The sequence below is a fragment of the Arachis hypogaea genome, chromosome 9 (assembly GCF_003086295.3).
Source record: "Arachis hypogaea cultivar Tifrunner chromosome 9, arahy.Tifrunner.gnm2.J5K5, whole genome shotgun sequence".
NCBI lineage: Eukaryota > Viridiplantae > Streptophyta > Magnoliopsida > Fabales > Fabaceae > Arachis > Arachis hypogaea.
Window position 1 is genome coordinate 119,961,463 of NC_092044.1, and position 22,363 is coordinate 119,983,825.

At 32.2% G+C, this 22,363-nt stretch overlaps 1 protein-coding gene, 2 long non-coding RNA genes and 1 pseudogene across 5 annotated transcripts; 3 read left to right on the forward strand and 1 right to left on the reverse strand.

Moving 5' to 3' along the window:
* Positions 1-491: 491 nt before the first annotated feature.
* On the reverse strand, positions 492-1,582 carry LOC112712691 (peptidyl-prolyl cis-trans isomerase). Its single transcript, XM_025765626.3, has one exon. The coding sequence runs from the start codon at positions 1,247-1,249 to the stop codon at positions 731-733; it is 519 nt and encodes a 172-aa protein (XP_025621411.1). The 5' UTR covers positions 1,250-1,582; the 3' UTR covers positions 492-730.
* A 4,574-nt stretch (positions 1,583-6,156) lies between these two features.
* Positions 6,157-12,129, forward strand: LOC112712692 (uncharacterized). 3 transcript variants are annotated; one of them, XR_003157883.3, is made up of 4 exons: positions 6,157-9,586; positions 9,695-9,815; positions 9,976-10,046; positions 11,865-12,129. It is a non-coding gene; the product is annotated as an uncharacterized lncRNA (long non-coding RNA). The 3 variants fall into 3 exon arrangements; XR_011866149.1 differs by having other exon boundaries at positions 7,490-9,586; positions 9,672-9,815; positions 9,955-10,046; XR_011866148.1 differs by having other exon boundaries at positions 7,655-9,614; positions 9,955-10,046.
* A 5,108-nt stretch (positions 12,130-17,237) lies between these two features.
* On the forward strand, positions 17,238-18,418 carry LOC140175396 (uncharacterized). The gene is made up of 2 exons (XR_011866150.1): positions 17,238-17,880; positions 18,262-18,418. It is a non-coding gene; the product is annotated as an uncharacterized lncRNA (long non-coding RNA).
* Positions 18,419-18,973: 555 nt separating this feature from the next.
* LOC112712693 (ethylene-responsive transcription factor ERF112-like) lies at positions 18,974-20,066 on the forward strand (annotated as a pseudogene).
* The last annotated feature ends 2,297 nt before the right edge of the window (positions 20,067-22,363 follow it).

Here is a 22,363-nt window from a genome sequence, read left to right on the forward strand (position 1 = left end):
ACACCTATATTCACAATGCAATTCTCACCCTATACTTGCTCGCTCATGCTATTAGCATCTCTTTGTCCAATAACCACACCTTGAACTTGCAAGCTCTTCCTAGATGCTCCATTGCCCCAACTCATTGTGAGCTTTGCATTGCATCTTAAAATTTTGGACTTTTAATCTTAGAAAATTTATTTTCCATGAGATTGTCTTCCAAGCTTAGGTTCCAATTCTTTTTCTGCAACTTCTAAATTTTTTATGCAATGTTATGATCACTCTTCAATGAGATCAATTGCAAATTATATATATATATATATATATATATATATATATATATATATATATATATATATATATATAATGTAGCTCTAAAGAAATATAGAGATAGCTAAGGAGTTGTTAGATGGGACAAAAAAATCAACCAAAATGCAAAATGCAGAATGAACAGAGTATAGTAACCCAGGATGTAAAATCATAAACCAAAAGACAAAGCAAACACCCAAACATCAGAAAAGGAAAAACCCCACACAAAGTGCATAACTAAAAATTATAGATACACCATGCATATATATGTAAATATGTCTTAGTTGTCATTACCACCTGCCACATTTTTATTCTTCTATAGTAGCTCATCTCATAATATTTTTACGATTCAACTTAACATTGTTATTAAAACTAGACTAAAAACAAACAACGACACACGCAGGTGTACATTCAGATATCAGAACGCTTTGGTCTACACCGTCTAAGACAGTTGACCGCAGTCGGCGACGACCACCGGCTTCGACGTCCTGCCAGAGCTGGACCCAACCTTCTCGATCTCCCTCACCACATCCATGCCCTCGACCACTTGCCCGAACACAACGTGCTTCCCATCCAACCACTCCGTCTTTGCGGTGCAGATGAAGAACTGAGATCCGTTAGTGTTTGGACCCGCATTCGCCATCGACAGGATACCCGGTCCGGTGTGCTTCCTGATGAAATTCTCGTCAGCAAACTTGATGTCGTAGATCGATTCACCGCCGGTGCCGTTTCCTGCGGTGAAGTCACCACCCTGGCACATGAAGTTGGGGATGACACGGTGGAAGGAGGAACCCTTGTAGTGGAGGGGCTTCCCGCTGCAGCCAACTCCCTTCTCACCGGTACAGAGTGCACGGAAATTCTCGGCGGTCCTCGGCGTTGTGTCGGCGAAGAGCTCCATGATGATGCGGCCAGCTGGCTGGCCTCCGATGGTCATGTCAAAGAACACCCTAGGATTTGCCATTTTCACGGAAAGTACCAGAAGATGATCACAAGGTACTAATTGGATTTACACTAGTTAGGGTTTAAAATTGGGAACGAGGGGTATATATAGTAGTTTGTGATCGTTCGATTAGGACACCTGGCCTCATTGTGAGGGTCTGATGGATGTAGGGTAACTATGGTTAAGTTGTTCACTGACCTGAGTTAGTGAGTGTGGATCCAATTCAACGGAGAAGGATATACTTTTCCACTTATGTTTGTTTTGGGGCCTTCTTGAATGAGGTCTAAAGACAAAGCCTAGTCATATTGGGTGTTGCATCTGGAAGCTTCCTTGACCCATCTTAACCCAAAAAAACAAATGACACCGCTTAATGTGAGAACATCAACAATAAATATTGAATTTTTTTAATAAAGTAATGTGACAAGATAGAGTATACAGTGCACTGTGCACACGTTTCTGGCATGCATGCACCTAGCTAATTAATGAATTAATGAATTATGTTACAGGTGATTACTGTAACTATGTAATTTCAAGTGGGTGGGGATCACCTGTCCCTGTTTGTTTGTAAATTCTAAATTTTTTATACTTCATATTTAATTTGGTAAATTTGTTAGAAAAAATAACATACAATAATTTTTTTTTATTTTAAAAAAAAATACATCACACTCATTTTTTAACCCTTTTGAGTCTAATAGACTCATTTTTTGAAGATAGTTGTTTGTTCTCTCTTCCTTAAGCACACGGTGAATTCGCTACAAGAAAATTGAACATTTGTAACAAAATTTTTGTAACAAATTTAATATTGTTACAAAAAATTATTTTTTTAAACAAAAATTAGTAATTGTTACAAAATAATAATGTTTTGTAACAACAATATAATTTGTTACAAAACATTTTGTTATTTTATAACGATTTAATTTTTTAATTACAAATTATATTGGTTTTTGTAACGAATCGGTGTTTTATTGCAAAATTTTATAATATTTTGTAACAAAAGATGAAGTTGTTGAAAAAGTTCAAAATATTTTATAACAAATATCCATTTGTTTGAAAAACTCTAATTATTTTATAACAAAAAATTAATTTATCACAAAATTTAATATTGTTTGTAACAAATTATTTGTTTGTCACAAAATACAAAAATTTTTGTAGGTAAGCTGAATTTTATATTGATCAAAATTTTCATATAATTTTATTATAATTTAATATTTTGCATGATAGAGATTAAAATTTAATAATAAAAGAATTATATAGTTTAAGTCATTTCTATTATGAATAAATTATGGTTTATTTTATTAATTTGAATTTTTTATTTTTAAAAATTAATCTAAAAATAATTAAATTATTTTTATGAATATTTAGAGAAGTTAATTAATATTTTTGTAAAATTTATTATAATTAGTTATTTTATATTTTTATTTTATAATTTAAATTAGAAATAATTAATTGAACTTAGTAATATATTGATAAATAATGTTCTTAAATATTTTTAATAGAGTGTATTTGGTTTTAAAATTATTCTACTCTCCTATTTTATTAAATATCTATTCATATTTATCCTTATTCTTTTTATAAATCTTTAATTTCTAATCCTAATCCAAAAATTCCCAAATGGAACGAAAAAAAAAAAAACTTAATTTCCCCTTACCTAGCTCTTTCAGCCACATCCCCATTCGACATAACACACACTTCACAACAAACACACCCACACAGAGATCAACGAGGGAGGAGAAGAAAAGAGCGTCGCCGGCTTGTTGCCGCCGCACCCATCCTGTTCCGCCGCCGCCGAACTATCAAGCCCAGAAGAGAGAGTTGCCGTTGTACTGTCGAGAAGAGAGAGCTCGCGCAGAGAGGGAGAACTCGCGAAGGAGGGATTGTTGCCCATAGTCGCCGCCGTTCGTTTCTTGTCGTCACCGTTCTGCCTTCCATCAAGCTCGAACAGTCACTGTTTGTGGAGCTTGCCGCCATCGCCGTTCAAGTTGCTGCTGCCGCCGTCACACGCGACACCACCGAAGTTCCCCTCATCCTCGTCGACTCATCTGCGACTTCGTTCCCCAAAGGCTCATCATCCTGCTCATGGTGGCTTTGTTTGCTCATAACCTTTTGGTTGGATGCTTTGTTCATCTTGCTGTTGTTGTCGTCATTCGTGTCAGTGTGGTTGCTGCTTGCTATTTATGTTTGTTGGTGCCGCCTCTACTTGTTGTTTGTGTCACTATTGTTCTTCCTGTTTGTGTTGCAGTTGTTGTTCTCCATTTCTTTGTGGTTGCTTTTCTTCTCTGTTTGTTGTTGTTACTCACTTGTTCTCTTCTCCAATCAAAGGTAAATAAGATTTGTATTCATATGTTTTTTTTTCAACTGGTTGTAGAATTATGTTTTTCTTAGAGTTAATTAGGGTTTGATAAAATAACCAAAATTTAATTTCCACTTTTTTCCTCTTTAAAAAAAATAGAAAGAAAAATTATGCATATATCTATACAATTGAATCTGGGCAGATATCTTGAGTTAGTGAATTTGTTTGTAAGTAATTGATGCAACTCTTGTATGTCATAGGTGAAAAACACTATATGCGAAATTTTATATAATGCACTGTCAGGTTATGACTAAGACAAATTTGGTCCTTTGTTGTCAGCATTCTTCAGAGACTGTACTATTATGTTGTGGCTAAGATAAATTTGATTCTTTATGGCTGTTGAATATGGCTCCATATGGTTTATTTAGTTTTATTACTTAATTTTAAATGTCTTAAATATAATTATTTTTGGTCTAATGTAACGAGTCTAATTAGTTTCATAAGTATGGTTATATTCATGGAATTTTTATAAACTCAAAATGACTTGTATTACTATGTTTTGAATTGATGCTAGAAGTGTGAGAAGTTCAAGAAATCAATTATTATGTTGCTGAACATATACATAATAATGTTCTTTTTTCAATTCTCTATATGTTTTATTTTTCTTTCTTGTAAGTTCTGTGGTGCTTTTCCGACTCTTTTAATTAAAAAGGGATAATGACAATAATTTTTTATTTGTTTTATGTTTAATTCAGTGTATCAAGAAGTTTTAATTGGAGCATGCACAAATGTGAATATCTATTACTGAAAGGCCATACTTGCTATTCCATCATGGGTATCTATTCTTCTTGCATCACTGGTTGGTAAGTCAAGTTTTTTTCCTTCTTTGCCTTTAATTTATATGGTTGGTTTATTATTTGTTACATAAATAATGAACACAGATACATCATAGTCATAACTATCATTTTCAATTTTAGTCAATAAAATTTAGTTTTTCACATTCCTTGATGTTATCTTAGACATTTTTTCCCTTTTGTTGGATATAGAGAAGTGAGGCTTGTGAGCAAAGAATCCGAACATGTAAGTGTACTATTGGTAACATTATTAGCTTCTCCACTTTTAAATGTGTGAATATTAGTTGAAATTTACTGTGACTTCTTTTACGTTGAAATACATGTTTAATTCATTGTAGTGTGGTGGAGGATCTCTCATTCTTTGTTTTCTGGATTTTGCGAATTCAGCTTGTGCAGCAACTGCAATGAGTGCCTTGCAAGGTAGCATTTTACTATTTATCAATGAATAAATTATACAAAAGAAAGTTCTGTATTTGTTCATGTAAATCATCTAACTAAATCATTTAAGTATGTGATAACTTAGATGAAAGTCGTCAAATTAGAGGATACATTAACTTGTTTGGTAGATACAATGAAGTGTTCTTTGTTGATTTTTTTAGTTGATTTTTGCTTGTATAATAGATGTGCTAGATGTGCTCAAAGAAAAACTTGAAGAGCAACAAACACGACAAGAGGAAGAATTAGCTCGAATGAAAGCTCAATTGGAAACTCAACAAGCCATTGTAAATTCTTTCATAACGCGCTTCTACAACGAAAGAAATAGACAATTAAAGGTACCCCTAAAATTTCTTATGGTTTTAATACATATTCATAGATGATTCATATATTATTAGTATAGTTTAATTGTATATGGGTGTATTTATTATATTTTACTTGTGACATGGTTGATAAATGACAAATGTTCTATTATTTGGTTTGATAAATTTGGTTGTGTATTGGATGAGAAATAAGTAATGAATTAGTTGTTATTGTTTGAACCATAGACGGTGAAAATATCCAAGTTTTAGAGAGGTTCTGCCAAAATTTTTCTAAAGATTTTGAATAAAAGTTAATGAAAAAAATTGTAATTGGTGTTATATCTTGTTTCTAAATGACTCAAGAATATTTTGATTCATAGAGACACTAATCTATGTTAGACTTTTAACTTTTGGTCGAACTTGTGTAAGAAATATAACTCGTAGAACTAATCAATATAGACATTAATGTTATTTTATTTTAAAACAATTTTAGTTAAATGAAGCATATTTGAATTATCTGTGTTTTTACATATTATATAAATGTTGACTTGCTCAGTAAAGTAGTTAATATATCAATGAATTAAAAAATTAATTTGATAAATTATGTATGTAATTTGTATTAAAAAAATTGTTACAAAATAAATATTGTGCTTTTGTAACTAAAGAAAACAAAATGTTACAAAATCAAGTTATATTTTGTAACAAAATTTTATGATAGAAAAAATATATTGTCACAAAAAATATTTTGAAGATCAAAATTTGTTATCACTTTTGTAATGAATTTTGATTTTTGTATAAAAAAAATTTGTTACAACATGCTTTGAATTGTAACAGTTTTATTTTTTGTTACAAATTTTTTTTGTAACGGGACATACTGCAATAGCTATTTTTTTGTTACAAATTTCTTTTGTTTCAAAATTTTGATTTTTTGTAATAATTTTTTATTACAAATATTACTTTTTCTTGTAGTGATTATTGACATCTTCCATCCAACTATTTTAAATTTTTATATTATTTTTATTTGTTATCATCTTTCTTTTCTAGAAAAAAAAATTATTATGCTTTTTTTAAATTAATTATTTTTATTTTTTTAATAAAATCATCTAGAGATTCTAATTGTTTTAACTTATTTTAAAATTCAAAATTAGTTTACTAATTAATATAAATAAGTAGTGTTGTTCTCTCATAACAACAATACAATAATAAAAATTCTTCATCTTTTTTTTTCTCGTTCTTTTTAGTTCTTTTTCACCAAACAAAGAAAATTGCACAGTGAAAAAAAAACTCAAGAAAGTAAGATGTGACACACAAGAAAAATGAAAATTTAAACGAGAATCAAATCATATCCCAAAACACTTAAAATCCTAACAAAAGAAACATACTGAAGAGATGTGGTGACTAATGTTGTAGTTCTAAGGAAGGATAATGAAAATTCTGCAGCAACTAGCTATAATTTGAGAGAGGATGATGAAGATAATATTGAGTTGTTGAGCAAGTTGTAACTACTAACTAATGATATATTATTTTGCTGTTATCTTTTAAATAGAATTTTGTTACAATTAACTTTGGTGAGTCAGCACATTATTAGAATAGAAAAAGTATATGGAAGACTAACTCATAACCAGCCAATTTTAAACGACTGTAATTAATAATTATTAGTTAGAAATTTTTACAAAAATTAAAATTTGAATAATCAATAATTAATCTCCATTTGAAAAATAAGGATCAGCAATAAACGAGTAATTCCCTATATGGTCCCGAGATTCACGGAATTACCTAATTTGATATTTGAGGTTCTGATTTCATCATAGTAGTTCCTCATATTGAGTTTTGAACACCATAATGGTCATATTGAGTTTTGAACACCATAATGGTCATGGACATCTTTCCAGTGCTGACTCAGTTATCAGACTGATGTAGTCATTCTTTGCCACACACGTGGTAAAATTGTAATTGGACCCAATTTGATCCCTCCTCCATTATAAAATCCTTATTCATCCCAACTTTCAAATTGGATTCCCTTTCTTCTTGCTCTTCTTTTTCTTATTCTTAATCAAAGCCTTTAGGTATCTGTAGTTATTGGAATTTACTCAACATTGATATGAGACAACATTCTATCAGATATTAGAAATGTATAGGCCTTGTTTCCTCGATAATAAATAACATAATAATCAATTAAATATAAATAAGAGCTAGAAATTGAATATCAAGTATTTAGAATTTAGATGTTTCATTGCACTTGCCAAAACTGATGACCATACTATTCATCATAAAACTCACCAAACAACATGTGTTTTCAAACGAGAAAAGAAAAAGAACTACAGCATCAAAACACCTTGCCAAACCCTAGCAACAAAACAAACAAAAAGATGGAATCATTTCTTTTTTTTTTTTTATTTAGAATGACACTCATATTCCAGCATCGTTTCCCCTAAACCACAAACACAATGCGAGATGTTGACACACCAAACCAGTACCTTGTCTTCAGGGTGTCTCGACGAATGATAGTGCTAGGAAATAACACACAATTCCTTGCGTTATGAAGGTGGCATCAACTGGAGAGAGGTGTCGCGTGCAACAACAATAGTGGCAACGGTACGGCAGTCGTGGCCTCCATTGAAGAAGAAATCGCGAGGGTGCCCCCACGTCTGCACCGTGTAGGTAACTCTCAGAGTAAAAAAAAATTGAATAAAAAAAAGGATAAATTCCTAACCTTAGAATTTGAGAAATCCAAAAGAGAGCGAAAGAAAAAGAGAATGGAGAATGAATAGGGTAATTGAGAGAGAAGAAAGGGGGATTGAGAGGGTTTTGGAGGGACAAAGATGATTAAAGTGCATTTAGCTAAACAACAGTGAGAGTGTTTCGCGTGTTTGTGTGATTAAAGTGGCAAGATTATTGGCTGTGATGAATTTTGATCGGAGTGGATGGGAGGAAGAAGAAACAGAAGAACGAAAGGAAAAAGCAAGCACCAGAAGTTAACGTTCAGATTGGGAGGGAGCGAAGAGGGTTAGGGTCAATTACAAAGGCAGGGATCAAATTGGGTACAATTAAGATCTTGTCATGTCAACTTGCTGTTGGACACTTCCGTGGCAAAGGATGATTACATCAGCATTCCGACAGCTGAGTCAATGCCGAAAAGATGCCCAACAACTATTATGCTATCCGGAGCTTAATATGAGGAACTACTACAGTAAAATTGAAATCTCAAAAACCAAATTGGATAATTCCGTGAATCTCCGGGACCGTTATGAAAATTTACTCAGAAATAGACCGCTCCAATACGACGTCTTTCCCCTTCCCCATTGCGCATCAACAAGAAGCTCTATCCTCACCTCCGTGATCGTGACCCACCCCTTCCCTCAGACCACCGGATTGCCACCCACATAGTCCAGCGCATCGCCATGTGCATCTTCGCTCGCATCTCCAAGGCCAAGCTCACGTCTGCGCCACCGCGACCTCCACCCGACAATCCTCTGCGTAGTGCCGGTTCCCTTCGCAACCAATTCCCGTCGCCAAAACACACGCTCTGCATGCGTTGTAAGACCCAAAATTTCCGGAAAAATCTTATTATGAGCTAATTTCAATTTATTTATTCATTAAAGACTTTATTTTCAAAATTTATTTTATCAAAAGTAATTAAATCAAGTTTTCATTATTAAACTAAAAATTTTACTTAATTTTATAATTATTGAATAATTTTCTATATTTAAAATTATAAAGCTTAATAATTGTAAGAGAATAAAAGTTTATATGATTTATTTTAAATAATTGAAATTTTGGAATTTGATACTTTAATTTTTATAAACAAAAAAAATTAATTATATTATCTCTAATTTTAAATTAGAATACTTGATTAAAAATAATTAGCAAATTAATAATTAAATAATATTTTTAAAATAATTTTAAAGGATTAAATTAGATTTTAAATTAAAATAATATACTCTAATTTTATTAAATTTACCAAATTCTAATTTTAACCCTAAATTCCCAAATAAGAAATCCTACCCAAATTAAAAATTTTAACCCTAACCCCTTTACCACACTGCCATTCCCTTCCCAAAAACACAAACACACATACACACACGCACGCACATAAAGGGGAAGAGAAGAAGAGGAAAGTGAATGGAGAAAGGGAGGAGAGGAGAGCAAACGAGCCATTACTAGCCGGTCACCGCCGAACCCGTCACCCGCGTCATTCGTCCTCATCGTTGCCAGCTGCGCCGTCGTGGAAGAGAGGTGCAATGGAGAGAGAGAGGGTTCACGGAGGGTCGTCAACATTTGCGGAGTCTGCACCAGTGTTGTCGTTGTCGTTGCGGAGGAGTGTTATTGTCTTCACGAGCTGCCGCCATCGAAACTGGGTCCATCACCGCTGAAGTTTGTCGCCGCCGCCGCTGTCATTGCTCCCTCACTGTCGCCACTGTTGGGTAGTCACTAGAGGGAGCCCTCTCTATCAACGCCACCGTCAGAGTTACCGCAGGTCTGTCTCGGCTTTCTTCCTAAGTACGGTAATTTCTTTTTATCGAAACCCTCAAAATTTAGTATTTTGTTAATGTTTGTTAAAGGTGTTGAGATTTTGGTACCATAGGGTTGAGTTCCGATGATTGCATGTCGAAATTAAGGTTGCTGCTGAACCACCAGAGCTTCTGGCAGCTGTCGGAGCTGCTGTCGAGTCAGTTCGGAGGCTGCTGCTTTGTTATTTTGTTGCAGTAAGTTAACCCTGTTCTAAAACTATCACTGCTAGCATTCTGGTTATCTGTTATTGAGAATTTTGCGATGTTAACATTCTATGGTCAAATTCCGGTAATTGCATGGTCAAAATAAAAGTTGTTTTTGTTGTTGTGAAAGTAAACGGAGCTGTGGATGCAGCTGCTGCTATTGCGGGTCGAGGGAAAAAGGGACTTATCATGTTAAAATCGTTGCGGGCTTGATTCCTTGAGGTACGTGATTGTTTTAAAACTTAAAAATATTTTGGGCTTTGAATACCTGTCAAGTTTAGTATATTAATGCAAATAGATGAATGTCTGTGAAGTAAATAATTTTCTATTGTGATTGAAAGGTTATGTTTGTGGTTGAATTGGTTGATTTTTTAATTTCTGGAGAAATGGATTGAATATGTTGAATTTTGGTTTTCTTTGATTGAAATTGATAATGATTAGTTTTGAATTATGTATTGGAAACATTAAATTGAAAGGCTGATTTTGTTGTGTTGAGGTTGAAAAGAGGGAACCCGTGGGTGGCAAACTCCGGTGTTTAGGGGAGGTGCTGTCCAAATTTTTTTGAAAATTTGAAGTTTTGGTTATGATTTTAAAAATGAGCTTTGGTTTGAATTAGTTATCAAAAGAGATAAGTTTTGAATACTTTTAAGAATTTTTAAGAGAATCGAATTTTTATGATTTGGTGAATTTGTGATTTTAACTTATTTTATTTTTAATAACAATGAAAAGAGATTTGATTAACTAGCTAAATATTTTAAAAAATAAATTAATTATAAATTCAAGGGTTGGGAATATGAGAATGAGTTTGAGGTTTTAATAGAATTAAACATTGGAGTGGAGAGAAAGAGAGTTATTTTGAGGAATATGATGATAATTGTGTGATGTTTGATTTGGAGGTAAGTTTGGTAAGTTGTTTGAAGGTTATACTTAAAATTGAGATGTGATTACTGACAATTGGTTTTGATTGAGGTTTAATAATGATTTTGAGATTGAGAGAGAGGATAATGATTAAGTATGATTGAAGTATGGTGATGATTCCGGTTGATTATAGTGATGTGGAATGATGACTATAATTGATGATGATGGTTATGTTTTTGATGACACGATTGGTGATGAATGAGACATTATTGAGAATAATGTGGATATTGAAGAATTATGATTGAAATATTCATATGGCATATGTATTTGGAATATCTGAGACACGAGTTTTTCTGGGTAGATGCAATGGCTTGCCACCACTTTCTCCAGGTTGAGATTTTATACTTTGTTGATCCTCTGGCGTAAGATGTGACCGGGTACTTTAACTTCCCGGGTTCTCCCATGGGCATGCATATATATATATATATATATATATATATATATGAATTTGAGCTTGAGGATTTTTCCCATGGATATTTGAGCTTGAGGATGCACGCACAGAGCGATTGTCCAATGGTTAGCTACTAGGACATGTCGGGTTGGCTATATAACGACAGATGAGCTCATCAGCCATAGGATTGGAATGCATCATATGCATTTGTATGTTTTACTTGAGTGTGCATTATCTTGGTTTGACTAAATGATTAACCGTGTCTATCTGCTACTTGCTCTACTTGTTGTATCTGTGTCCTATCTGTGTTTTTTGTCTGATTTGTATGTGTATGTATCTGAGAGACCCTCTTTGGTAGAGGTGTGATGAGGGTGATTTTTGATATATGATGACGGAGGTTGAGGCAGGATGGATTAGGTGTTGCTTTATTATTCTAATTTATGAATTGGTTGGATAAGAGTGAGCGATGTAAGTTGGGTAGGAATCCCTCAGGCACGTCTTTGGTCCTTTTAATATCTTTAAACTATTCACTTTACTGATTTGTAAATTAAAGGAGTTTCCTTACGACTTTTCAAAATAGGTTCTTCCATAAAGCTTTTCCAAAATATTATTTCAAGGATAAGCTATTTTTATAATGAAATTAATTCTATATTTGCAAGTATTTTTTTGCTTTGATGGTATTCTCTTTCCAATTGAGAACCTGCGAGGATGATGTTCTCACTCTCCTACAGAATTTTTTTTCAGTGACAAGTTCAGGAAGCTTTGGCGCGAAGTCGCAACCGAACTATGGAGCTTTAAGTATATATGTGTTTTCTTTTTCTGTATTTGGTTTATTCTTAGATTTTATTTTTCCCTCGTCGTTTATTGTATTAGTTTTTAGAGGGATAAGACTTGTGTTTGAGGAATTGTAAATAAGACTACGTATTTAACATTATGTGGATATAATTGTGTGATTAAGTTGTTTAAAGTAAAAACTTTTCGTTTTCAGAATTGAAATGCCATTTGTATTTGTGAAGGCTTAATATTAAATACATATAGTACTAAATTTAAAGAATTAAAGGTAAGTAACGTCTAATCTTTTAGTATGATCATGAGGTATTAAAAGTAAGGGTGTGACACCCAACAGAGGATTGCTTGCATTGACAATGGTATTTCAACATATCTGACTCCAACACCCTATACTCGGCGTTTCTTCGAATGCTTTAATTCTTCACTGCCAAGAGAACAACATCTCTACTCATCAACCTTTGTCCCACTCAAAATTTTACCCTTCTATTTGTGTTGTAATCCTCACCGTTGCCGAGATTGAAAGGGCCCGTTAGTTGCATCGCATCCAAATTAAGAGTGTGATAATGGGTGAGAACTTTTAATAACCGTGGAATAGGCAACGGGAGAGGAAGAAGAAGTTGAACACCTCCACCAGTTGGAGTATCCGGCACATACTTCCCAGACGACTCACTATCATTGGATGACCCGGTGTCGACAACATAATCTAAATCAGACTCAGTCAACTCTACGTCAACTTATTCCGTAGATTGGCAAAGTGAAACGGTTTCGCTGGGACCGGGATTGCATGGGTATTGAAAAAGATGGCCCAGAACCACCAAACACATCATGAACATCTGCATATAACTCCATCACATGTTGCGGCATTAGTCTATCATGCACATCAAACATTATACTAACGTGTTTATCGGCTTTAATCCAAAATGTCCTATTAGTAAAACCTGCACTAGACAGCGCTGATAGGAATCTATATGCTACTCAGCAAATTTTCTTCGAAGTGGTTACTCCCACGTTGATCAATATGACAATCTTAAAAGCATCTAGAGAATCAACACAAAAAATGCACAGCATCACAGTTGAATTGCACTCAAATATTAGTCTCTTATTACCATTTCTAATGATCCCGTTAGGATAAATTACTACAAAAGAAAAAACTGATTACTAGCAATTTTTTTGAAAAAAAAAAGAAAACAAGAATAAATAGAATAAAGATAGATACATAATAGATGATCTAAAAAGTTGCTTATACAAATATTTTTTTAGAGAAAGTCTAAGGGCCAGCACTTTTGTTGAAATCTGGCCAGCACTTAACCATCAAAAGAAAAATGATTAATCCTGCATTATTAGATGTCATCTCATACCATTAAAAATATTAATGATGACTAATTGATAGTTAAACATCACAAATTCTACTAGTCTCTAGTACTCATCTATTTTTTTTATCATATATCTAGGGTACAAAAACCTCTATTTACTTAAGCGCGTACCGGGTATAGTGCCACCAAATTTATTATGACTATATCCTGAATACTGGTCTCTAGTACTCATCTATTTTTTTATCATATATCTAGGATACAAAAACCTCTATTTACTTAAGCGCGTACCGGGTATAGTGCCACCAAATTTATCATGACCATATCCTGAATACAGTGTCAGAAAAATTTGTTAAGATTGTATTTTAAAGACAATACACCTAATTTATGTACCTATTTTCAAATTGTTTGTATAATAGGTACAAAATATTCGAATTGTGTTTTTATTTTATTTTGGTATCTCTATACTCCAAATATGTAAAAAAACACAAATACATAAATATGCTCTAGATTAACATATTCATAAATATTATATTTAAATAATTTAAATAAAAAAATCTCTAGGTGAAGGATTTTATGAAATCCAAAATTTATAGGTAGTTTGTATTGGATTACATCTATGGCGGCGTATATAATTTATTGGATCATATAATGAATTAGTAGGAAAGGGAGGGAATGGGATCGATGCACCCAAGGATTTATCAAGGACGAGAACAAAAGTACTTAAATAGTGCTCCAAATTTTTAATACATGTATTTATATATAAATTTTTAATACTTGTATTTATATATAAATTTATAAAATATAGTATTCCAAAATTATTAAAATATAATTATAATATAATATAGTTTTTATTTTATCACAATACTATTTTAATGTATTGTATTTTGTCACACTATTATATTTTGGGGTATTTATTTTATCAATAGTTCTTCCATCAATTATATTGTATATATTGTATTTCAAAAATTTTGGAATTCTATTTAAATATTAATTAAAAATTTTAAATATTATTTAAATTCATATGTTAAAATTTTAGATGAGCTACCTAAATAAAAAATTTTAAAAAATTGAAAATTTAAATAAAATATAGAATAAATAATAATTTCTGATTATAATAATTTAGACGCTGATAAAACTGACTATGAAAAATTGAAATTAAAGTTATATCATTAAAAGATGAATTATATTTGACAAAATTATTCAGTCATTAATTTTTTATTAATTTTGTTAAAGAATGAATTAAAATATCTAGATTATCCTATTCTATTATTTTCAATATTTTTTCTTTATCTCTCTCACACTCCCTTTGTTAACCACCCTAAAAAAATTAAGTTTACACACACGAACCACTGCTACCGCCGCCGATATTGAACTACAGCAGCGGCAACTCGAACCACTGCCGCACACACACACCCTAGAACTCCTCACATGAACCACCGCTACTGACATTAAAGAGGTTGAGATCGTGGCTCAAACCACCGACATAACAACAGCAGCAGCTTCACACACATAGGAACCATCGCCACCGCCATCGATATTGAACCATAGTGGCGACTTCACACACACAAGAACAACTGCCGCCGATATTGAAGAGGCCGAAAATACGACTCGAACCACTGTCGTTAACATTGAACCACAGCAGCGGCTTCACACACACGCAGCCTCAAACCATCTCTGCAGATATTGAACCACAGCCGCGATTTCACGCTCACTCGAAAGAGAGGAAAGCTCCAAGAGGAAAAATAGTTAAGGAGAAAAGGATGAAGAAGACGTCGTTGGCGAAGATTGTGGTCAACTACGACGCCTTGTCCTTTTTCCGATCTAAGTTTTACTTTCTTTTTTGTCTTTTTATACTTTCCTTTGGATAAAAAATGAAAAGAAGATACAGAAAATATAGTAGTGGTGAAGGAGAAGATATGAACAACAGTAAAATTAGAGGGATGTGATTTTTTTTTCTTCAAGTGACTAACAATAATAGTGTCTAAAAAAAATAAGAAAAAAGTTAAAATCTTGAAAATAATAAAATAGGGATAATATGGATATTTTAATTTATTTTTTAATAGAACAACAACAACAACAAAACTTTGTCCCACTGAGTGGGATCGGCTACATGAATCAAACGATTTCATTGTGCTCTGTCATGTATCATGGCTATAGAGAGACTGTTTACATGTAGATCTCGTTTGACCACCTCATGGATGGTCTTCTTAGGTCTTCCTCTGTCTTTCGCCCCTTGTCCCTCTTCCATCTCATCCACCCTCCTGACTGGATGTTCTATCGGTCTTCTTCTCACATGTCCAAACCACCTGAGACACGATTCAACCATTTTTTCCACAATGGGTGCTACTCCAACTTCCTCCCTTATATCTTCGTTCCTTATTTTATCCAATCGCGTATGACCACTCATCCATCTCAACATCTTCATTTCTATCACACTCACCTTATGTTCGTGCTCCCCTTTAGTCGCCCAACACTCCGTACTATAAAGCATAGCCGGTCTTATAGCGGTGCAATAGAATTTACCTTTAGGTTTTAAAGACACTTTTTTGTCACATATAAAACCATATGCACTCCTCTATTTTATTTAATAATTAAATACTTTTGTCAAATAAATTTAATTTTTTATAAATATAACTTTAATTTTAATTTTTTATGATTAATTTTATCGATATTTAAATTATTTATAATTAAAAATAATTATTTACTCACGTAATAAATCAGTTCAAAATTTCTTTACAAGTCCAACTCAAAACAATCAATACATGAGATGGATGTATTACCGACCATGAGAATGATGTTAATTATGTACAGTTTTATCTTGATTTCTCCTGGTTAGATTTACCTCAAATTGTTTTACGTTTTATTTTGAAAAAAGTTCTTATTATTTTAACAATCTCCTTATGGAGAGAAATGTTCCGTGCCTTCAAAATTTTAAGCAGGTTCATGTTTGATATTTGGGATTAGATTTCAATCATTTAATAATAATTTAGTTCAGGACATTACAATAAAATTTATTTTTAGTGACAAATTTTTAACGACAATAATAAAATAATTACTATTGTTGAGGTGAAAACATAAATAATACATTAACGATGACAAATATGTTAATTGGGTTAATATCTTAAGTGAATTTAACGAAGTGTTTTAGTGTACATGGTCCAATTTATTTTCGTTGTAATCCAAATCATGGAAATCTAAAGCAGCTGAATGGAGATAAAAACAAATCAAATCTAATGCCAATCAAGCTTTAGTGAAGCAACCCTAAAGCTTTATTCTCTTCGGGTGTTGGTTAGAAATAGAGAGTGAACTTCAGTTCAGTTTGTGCTCAAACACTAGAAAAAAAAAGAGAAAGTTAATTAAAAAAATAATGTCCAATCAAATTAATCAAAAGCTTGTTAAACAAAGGTGAAAGGTTAAAGATAATTTGTTTTCATTTGTATGCAAGTTAATCGTTTCATATTTTTTTCTATTTTCTACACCACTATTTTAAAAAAAATGAAGAAAATGGTGGCTGAACCAAGATACATAGCTGTGTTATTTTCTTTATCTTTATTCTAATTCTGTTTTCTATAATTTATGAGACAAAACGAAACTGTGTTTTATTTAATTACTTACACAGACCAAACAAAAACCAAGTTTCTAGATTTGTTTTGAAATAAGTTTAAAAAATTAAAAAAATCATAGATTCAACCTCCCATTTTTTAGACCATTAAAAATCTTTAACTATATTCTTTATTTAATTTATATTTTTGGGACTATTATATATTTACTATTATTAACATAAGTTATAGGCAATTATTATTATTACAAAATTATTAATTTTTTTACTTTTTTTTTATTTTTTTAAATTAATAACGACCATGGTAATTATTGTCAGTAAAAGTATTCCTAAATTAAATTGATTGAAAAAGAAAGAAAAAAAACTGTTCCTGTGTTGAGATTTGGTTACGGTTCCGCTACGTTACCAACAATATATCTATCAATTTTTGCCAACTCTTATTTATAATTGTGTTTTATGGAAGTGTGTTCGTGGATGTGTCTAATAAAAATATTTTTTTATAGATATATTTTCTGGATGTATCTCTTTATATATGTATTTAAAATATATTAATTATTAGACATATCCACGAATACACTTCTATAAAACACAAATATAAATAATAGTTGGCAGAAGTTGGCGGATAATTTGTTAGTAACCTATGCTTTTCCATTTGGTTATTCAGAAAATACATTTTTCTCCGTCACTGTAATCGAACTCATTTTCCTCCATTATCAACCACGGCCTCCATAGGCCTTGCCACCGCCGTCCGTCCTACACTCATTCAAATCGCATCTCTATTCCTGTTTCGTTTATCCTCCACCTCAGATCTGCGTTGTTGTCTTGGATCCACCGTCGCCAAGGTCTTCTACTTCCAGATCCACCGTTGCTGCATCATCCTCAGATCTACTTTTCCGATTGAAATTGCTGCCAACTTGTAAGTTGTAACTGTAGACTGGGGATTCAAAACTTGAGGAACCAGGAGGTCGAAAGCGGTGGAGATCATCATCACAATCACAATTGTTCGTCGTTTCTGCAATAGAGTGCTAGCCATCGTCCTCCACTTCTTCTCGGTGCTTGACTTGATTATCATAGCTTCTCTGCATAGTAAGACTTATTGATAAATACACTTCGTTTGACTTGATTTTGAAATTCTGCATAAATGAAAGTCAAATAGCTAGGATTTTGGAAGAGACGTAATTGATCATTAAATTTGTTATGAAGTTAGGTTATAATTACGAATTCTTAACTCCATAGGATCATAGCAATGCTCGTAACTCTTCAATTTGGAGAATACAATCACCATATTTGATAACAACAAGTTCTTGCTGTCATCAAAAGCTAAGATTTAGAAGCACACCTTTAAAAATCAAATAATTCCTTCTCGATTTCTCACAAATGAAGATTAATACGCAAGTACTAAATCTCTTAATTTTTTTTTTCCATTAGTGTTAGTTGAAATTGACTGATTAGTGTCTTGAGAATCAGGACAAGGCATTGAGGACACCTATTTCTGATGTGGTTGTTCCTAATAATTCTCTGCTTAGATTGGTTAATCCTGCAACGAGGTAAACAAGCAGCCTACTATCCCTACTAATACTTTCTAGATTTGATCATATATGATAATAAATAAAAAATTAAACTATACTTGTTGGGTTGGTATGCCTACCATGTGTTTGTTGAATTGCTTAGTCTAATCCACTCAGTTAATCTGGTTCAGGTAAGTTTGTCCAGTGTTTCTAACGACAAGAATTTCGTTGACTTGTGTTGAGCTGGATTAATAGTGAATTGAACTGATGATTGTGCTAGTATTAGTATAGCAAGTTTATAGGTTGCTTTGGTGACAATTCTTTGTAAGTGTGCAATGGGATAAGATTCTAATGTTTGTGTGTGCTTGTGTGTCTGATCTCTTACTGATAAAATGCTCTGTTACATAATGCATGGATAGTGTTTGTGTGTGTGTTTTTTTTATGAATCATGTTTATTGTTTAGGGACTAATTTTATGTCAATACACTAATAATGATAAAAACTAAACTCAGTTTATGAGATTTAAAGTTATTTATTATAGAAAACATTTGGTAAATAAAAAAAAGAAATAAATACCAAATTGGCACCCGAAAGATTCTGACACTAATAAAATAGTACATGATCTTTGTTATTGACAAAATGATTCCCGAAAAGTTTTAAAATTTGACAAAAATGACCAACTACCAATTGAGTTACCTGAAGTTAAAGTTTAGGGTGACGTCAGTTAACAATTATCATGTTTACCCACTTTTAATTTTTATAATTTCTAAATCATCCTCATTTTCTAAAATCCTAATCTTTTTTTTTTCTTCTTCTTTTTCCTCTCAACGATGCCATTTTTGGGATTGAGGTAGTGGTTAACGAGACTCTGGTTGTAGTTGTGGTTGTGGTGGTGGTGGTAGCGGCAGAGGGGGTGAGATCTGCTGCGGAGGCATTTCGCATGGAAGATCCTGTGTTCTTGAGACAATGGTTTAGTTTGCGATTGGGAAGGCGCGGAGATTCGCGATCCAAGGAAAGGTGTTCGCATTTGGCTTGGAACCTTCAACACCACCAAAGAAGCCGCCAGGGCCTATGACAGAGAAGTTCGTAAGATTAGCGGAAAGAAAGCTAAAGTGAACTTCCCCAACGAGGATGACGAACACTCCATTCAACAATCTCGCAACATTATTCCAAACCTTCCTCCTCCTCCCATTCGAAGATCGAGTAATCATCTTCCTCTGTATCAATATGGTGATGCCAATAACACCAACATGAACAACCAGGCAAGGACTCTGAACCTCAATTTGGAGTTTGGTTACGATCTGAATCATGGAGGAGCTATTGGTGTTGGTGGTGCCATCAACGCAAACCTATTTGTGAGTTGTGTTGATGATAATTTTGAGTTTGGCATCGGAGGTAGCAGGTGGGTCAAGTGGCGATCAACAACATCAACAGGAGAAGAAGAACTACGAGGTGGAGAAGCTTTTGGAGAAGCTTTTGGAGGAGCTAATGGCATATGAGAAAAAAAATGAAAAATGAAAAAGGAGTTGAGTACGAGAGAAGCATCTTTGGTTAAAAATGTAAAAAGAAGGAGGAAGGTAGATTCATCAACAAATGAAAATAAAGAGGATTTAATTGAGAAAGAAGAAGAAAATTGGTGGATGATGAGGAAGGGGAAGAGATGAGAGTTTCAGAAGAAAGGGGATTAGGTTTTCAAAAAATTGAAATTGGAGGTGTTTTTAAAATTATAAAAATTAAAAGTGAGTAAATTTTGTAATTATTATAATTATTAACTGACACGTCACTTTAAAACCTTAACTCCAAGTAACTCAATTGACGGTTGGTCATTTTTGTCAAATTTTAAAATTTTTTTAGGATCATTTTGTCAATAACATAGATCAAATACCATTTGTTAGCGTCAGAATTTTTTAGGTACTGATTTGATATTTACCTCTAAAAAAATTAGCCAAAAATTGTCTAAATTTACTATTTTTTATTAATTATATACAGTAATGTCACGTATCTAAAAAATTATAAATAATAATAAATTATATACTTAATTAGACACTCACTTATAAGAGAGTATAAACAATTTTTTTTAAATTTAATTGACACAATTAATTTTCTTTTATAATTGTCTCTTTTTATTTAAGTACACCAAAAATTAATCTTAAATTTTATGTAAATCAAAAATCACACAATTATTCTTCTATACTCTTGATTATTACATCCGCAATTATACGATCTCTTTTTTAAATTAACTTTACAACTTCTTATATCATTAATTCTAAAATTATTCTAAATTATCATAACCCATTTTATTAAAAAAATTCAAATATCTTAAATTTGATCCGTCTCGATTTATTTATTTATTAAAAATAAAAAATATAAAAAAATTATTGATTTATGACCTACAAAATAAAATAATAAATAATAAACCAATCTCAATCCGTTGATTATAAATAAAGTGCACTGTTGTAATTTTGAGATAAATAAATCATTACATTTTTCCTTTTATAACATCTCACATTTGAAAAAATTTTATTCATAAAAAAGCTCATTAATTTAGATATGTCATGCTAGTGTGTATTATGCATTAATATGGAAGATGGGGTGTTATACATGGATGTAGAACAGTTTTTGGCTGAAACATAGTGCAAGAAATCGGACCATCTGAATTCTGTTAAAAAAATTGGGTTATCAAATCGGATGGTCCGAGTTGTGAGAGAGTGAAAATAGACCCTTCGATTAGGTATTTTTTATATACAAAGAAAACGGACCCTCCGAATTAGTATAAAAAATATTTTTTTGAATATGTGACTTGGCATAAAAAAAAAACAGACTCTCCGTGTTCCTGTATCTAACTCTCTCGGTTCGAGTTATGCTCCCCTGACACCACATGCAGGTAAATATGTGCTCTCCATAACACTGCAATACATCAACCTCTCATCCATAATAAAAATAAAAAGCGTCATAAAAAACATATCAAACTATTTAAGTCTATCTATCACTTTTCTAAGACTAAAGCAAGCTGAATTTGTCTGGGAGACTAAAAATGATTCCTTCTTAGCTGTACACAACAAGAAAATAAAGTTCAAAGTACAAGCACCATTAGTATTTAGTAAAGCTCCAATACTATTGTGTGCCTTCTTTTAGTTGCACACACCAAACTTACCTTCAGCATATATGAACACACGCGCACACATGCATGTAGCTATTATTGGCTAGCTAATGGCTAGTGCTTTGAGCTGGTTTGCTACCCTTTCAATAATTTGTTATGCATTCACAACCAAGCATCAAAAGGCTTCATTTAGTTATTAATAGTATAACTATAAAATGCCTACCTGCACATAATAACTCAAACATATACTACTATATAGTCGTCATCATTAGTAGCTAGCTAGTTTCCAAATTAAAAGATTCTCCAAAGAAGAGATATCGTTTTTTCTTGGATTCTTTGGGGCTGACTTTGAAGATGGATGATATAATGCACCTTGAAGATTCACTACTGTAATCTTGCTTTTTTCTTGGCCTGCCCAAAAAGTTGGGTGCCAAAGGATTTGTCGACCTTCTAGGATACTCTACCACATTATTACTCAAATTATAAATCAAAATACATCTTAAGCAAATTAATTAATAAAAAATAAGTTAATATATATTCAGATTGGTCTTTAAAATTATATTTATATTTTAATTTGATTTTTAAAATTTTTATTTATTCTATTTGATCGTTTAATTTAGCATCCGTAATTCATATTGGTCCTTGATCTTGTTTTCATAAAAAATGTTAATAGAATGCTGCGATGGATTGATGGGTATTATATTAATTAACAGTTATTTAATATGATAATTGAAATTTTTTAACAATTTTTTTCGTAAAATTTTTTAAATTTTGATTCTAATTTCATTTAAAGGTTTTAAAAGAATCTTAAAAAAGATTAAAGAGTAACGTAAATCACAAATATTAAATTAGACACTAAACTATAAAAATTAAAATTTTAAAAATTAAATTAAAATATAAAAATATTTTTTACACGAATATGAATATTAACTCAAAATATTTTCCTTTAAGCAAGCAATGAA

Bases quoted from the DNA above. Each gene is read 5' to 3' on its own strand.
- LOC112712691 (XM_025765626.3), bottom strand. From the start codon at position 1,249: ATGGCAAATCCTAGGGTGTTCTTTGACATGACCATCGGAGGCCAGCCA.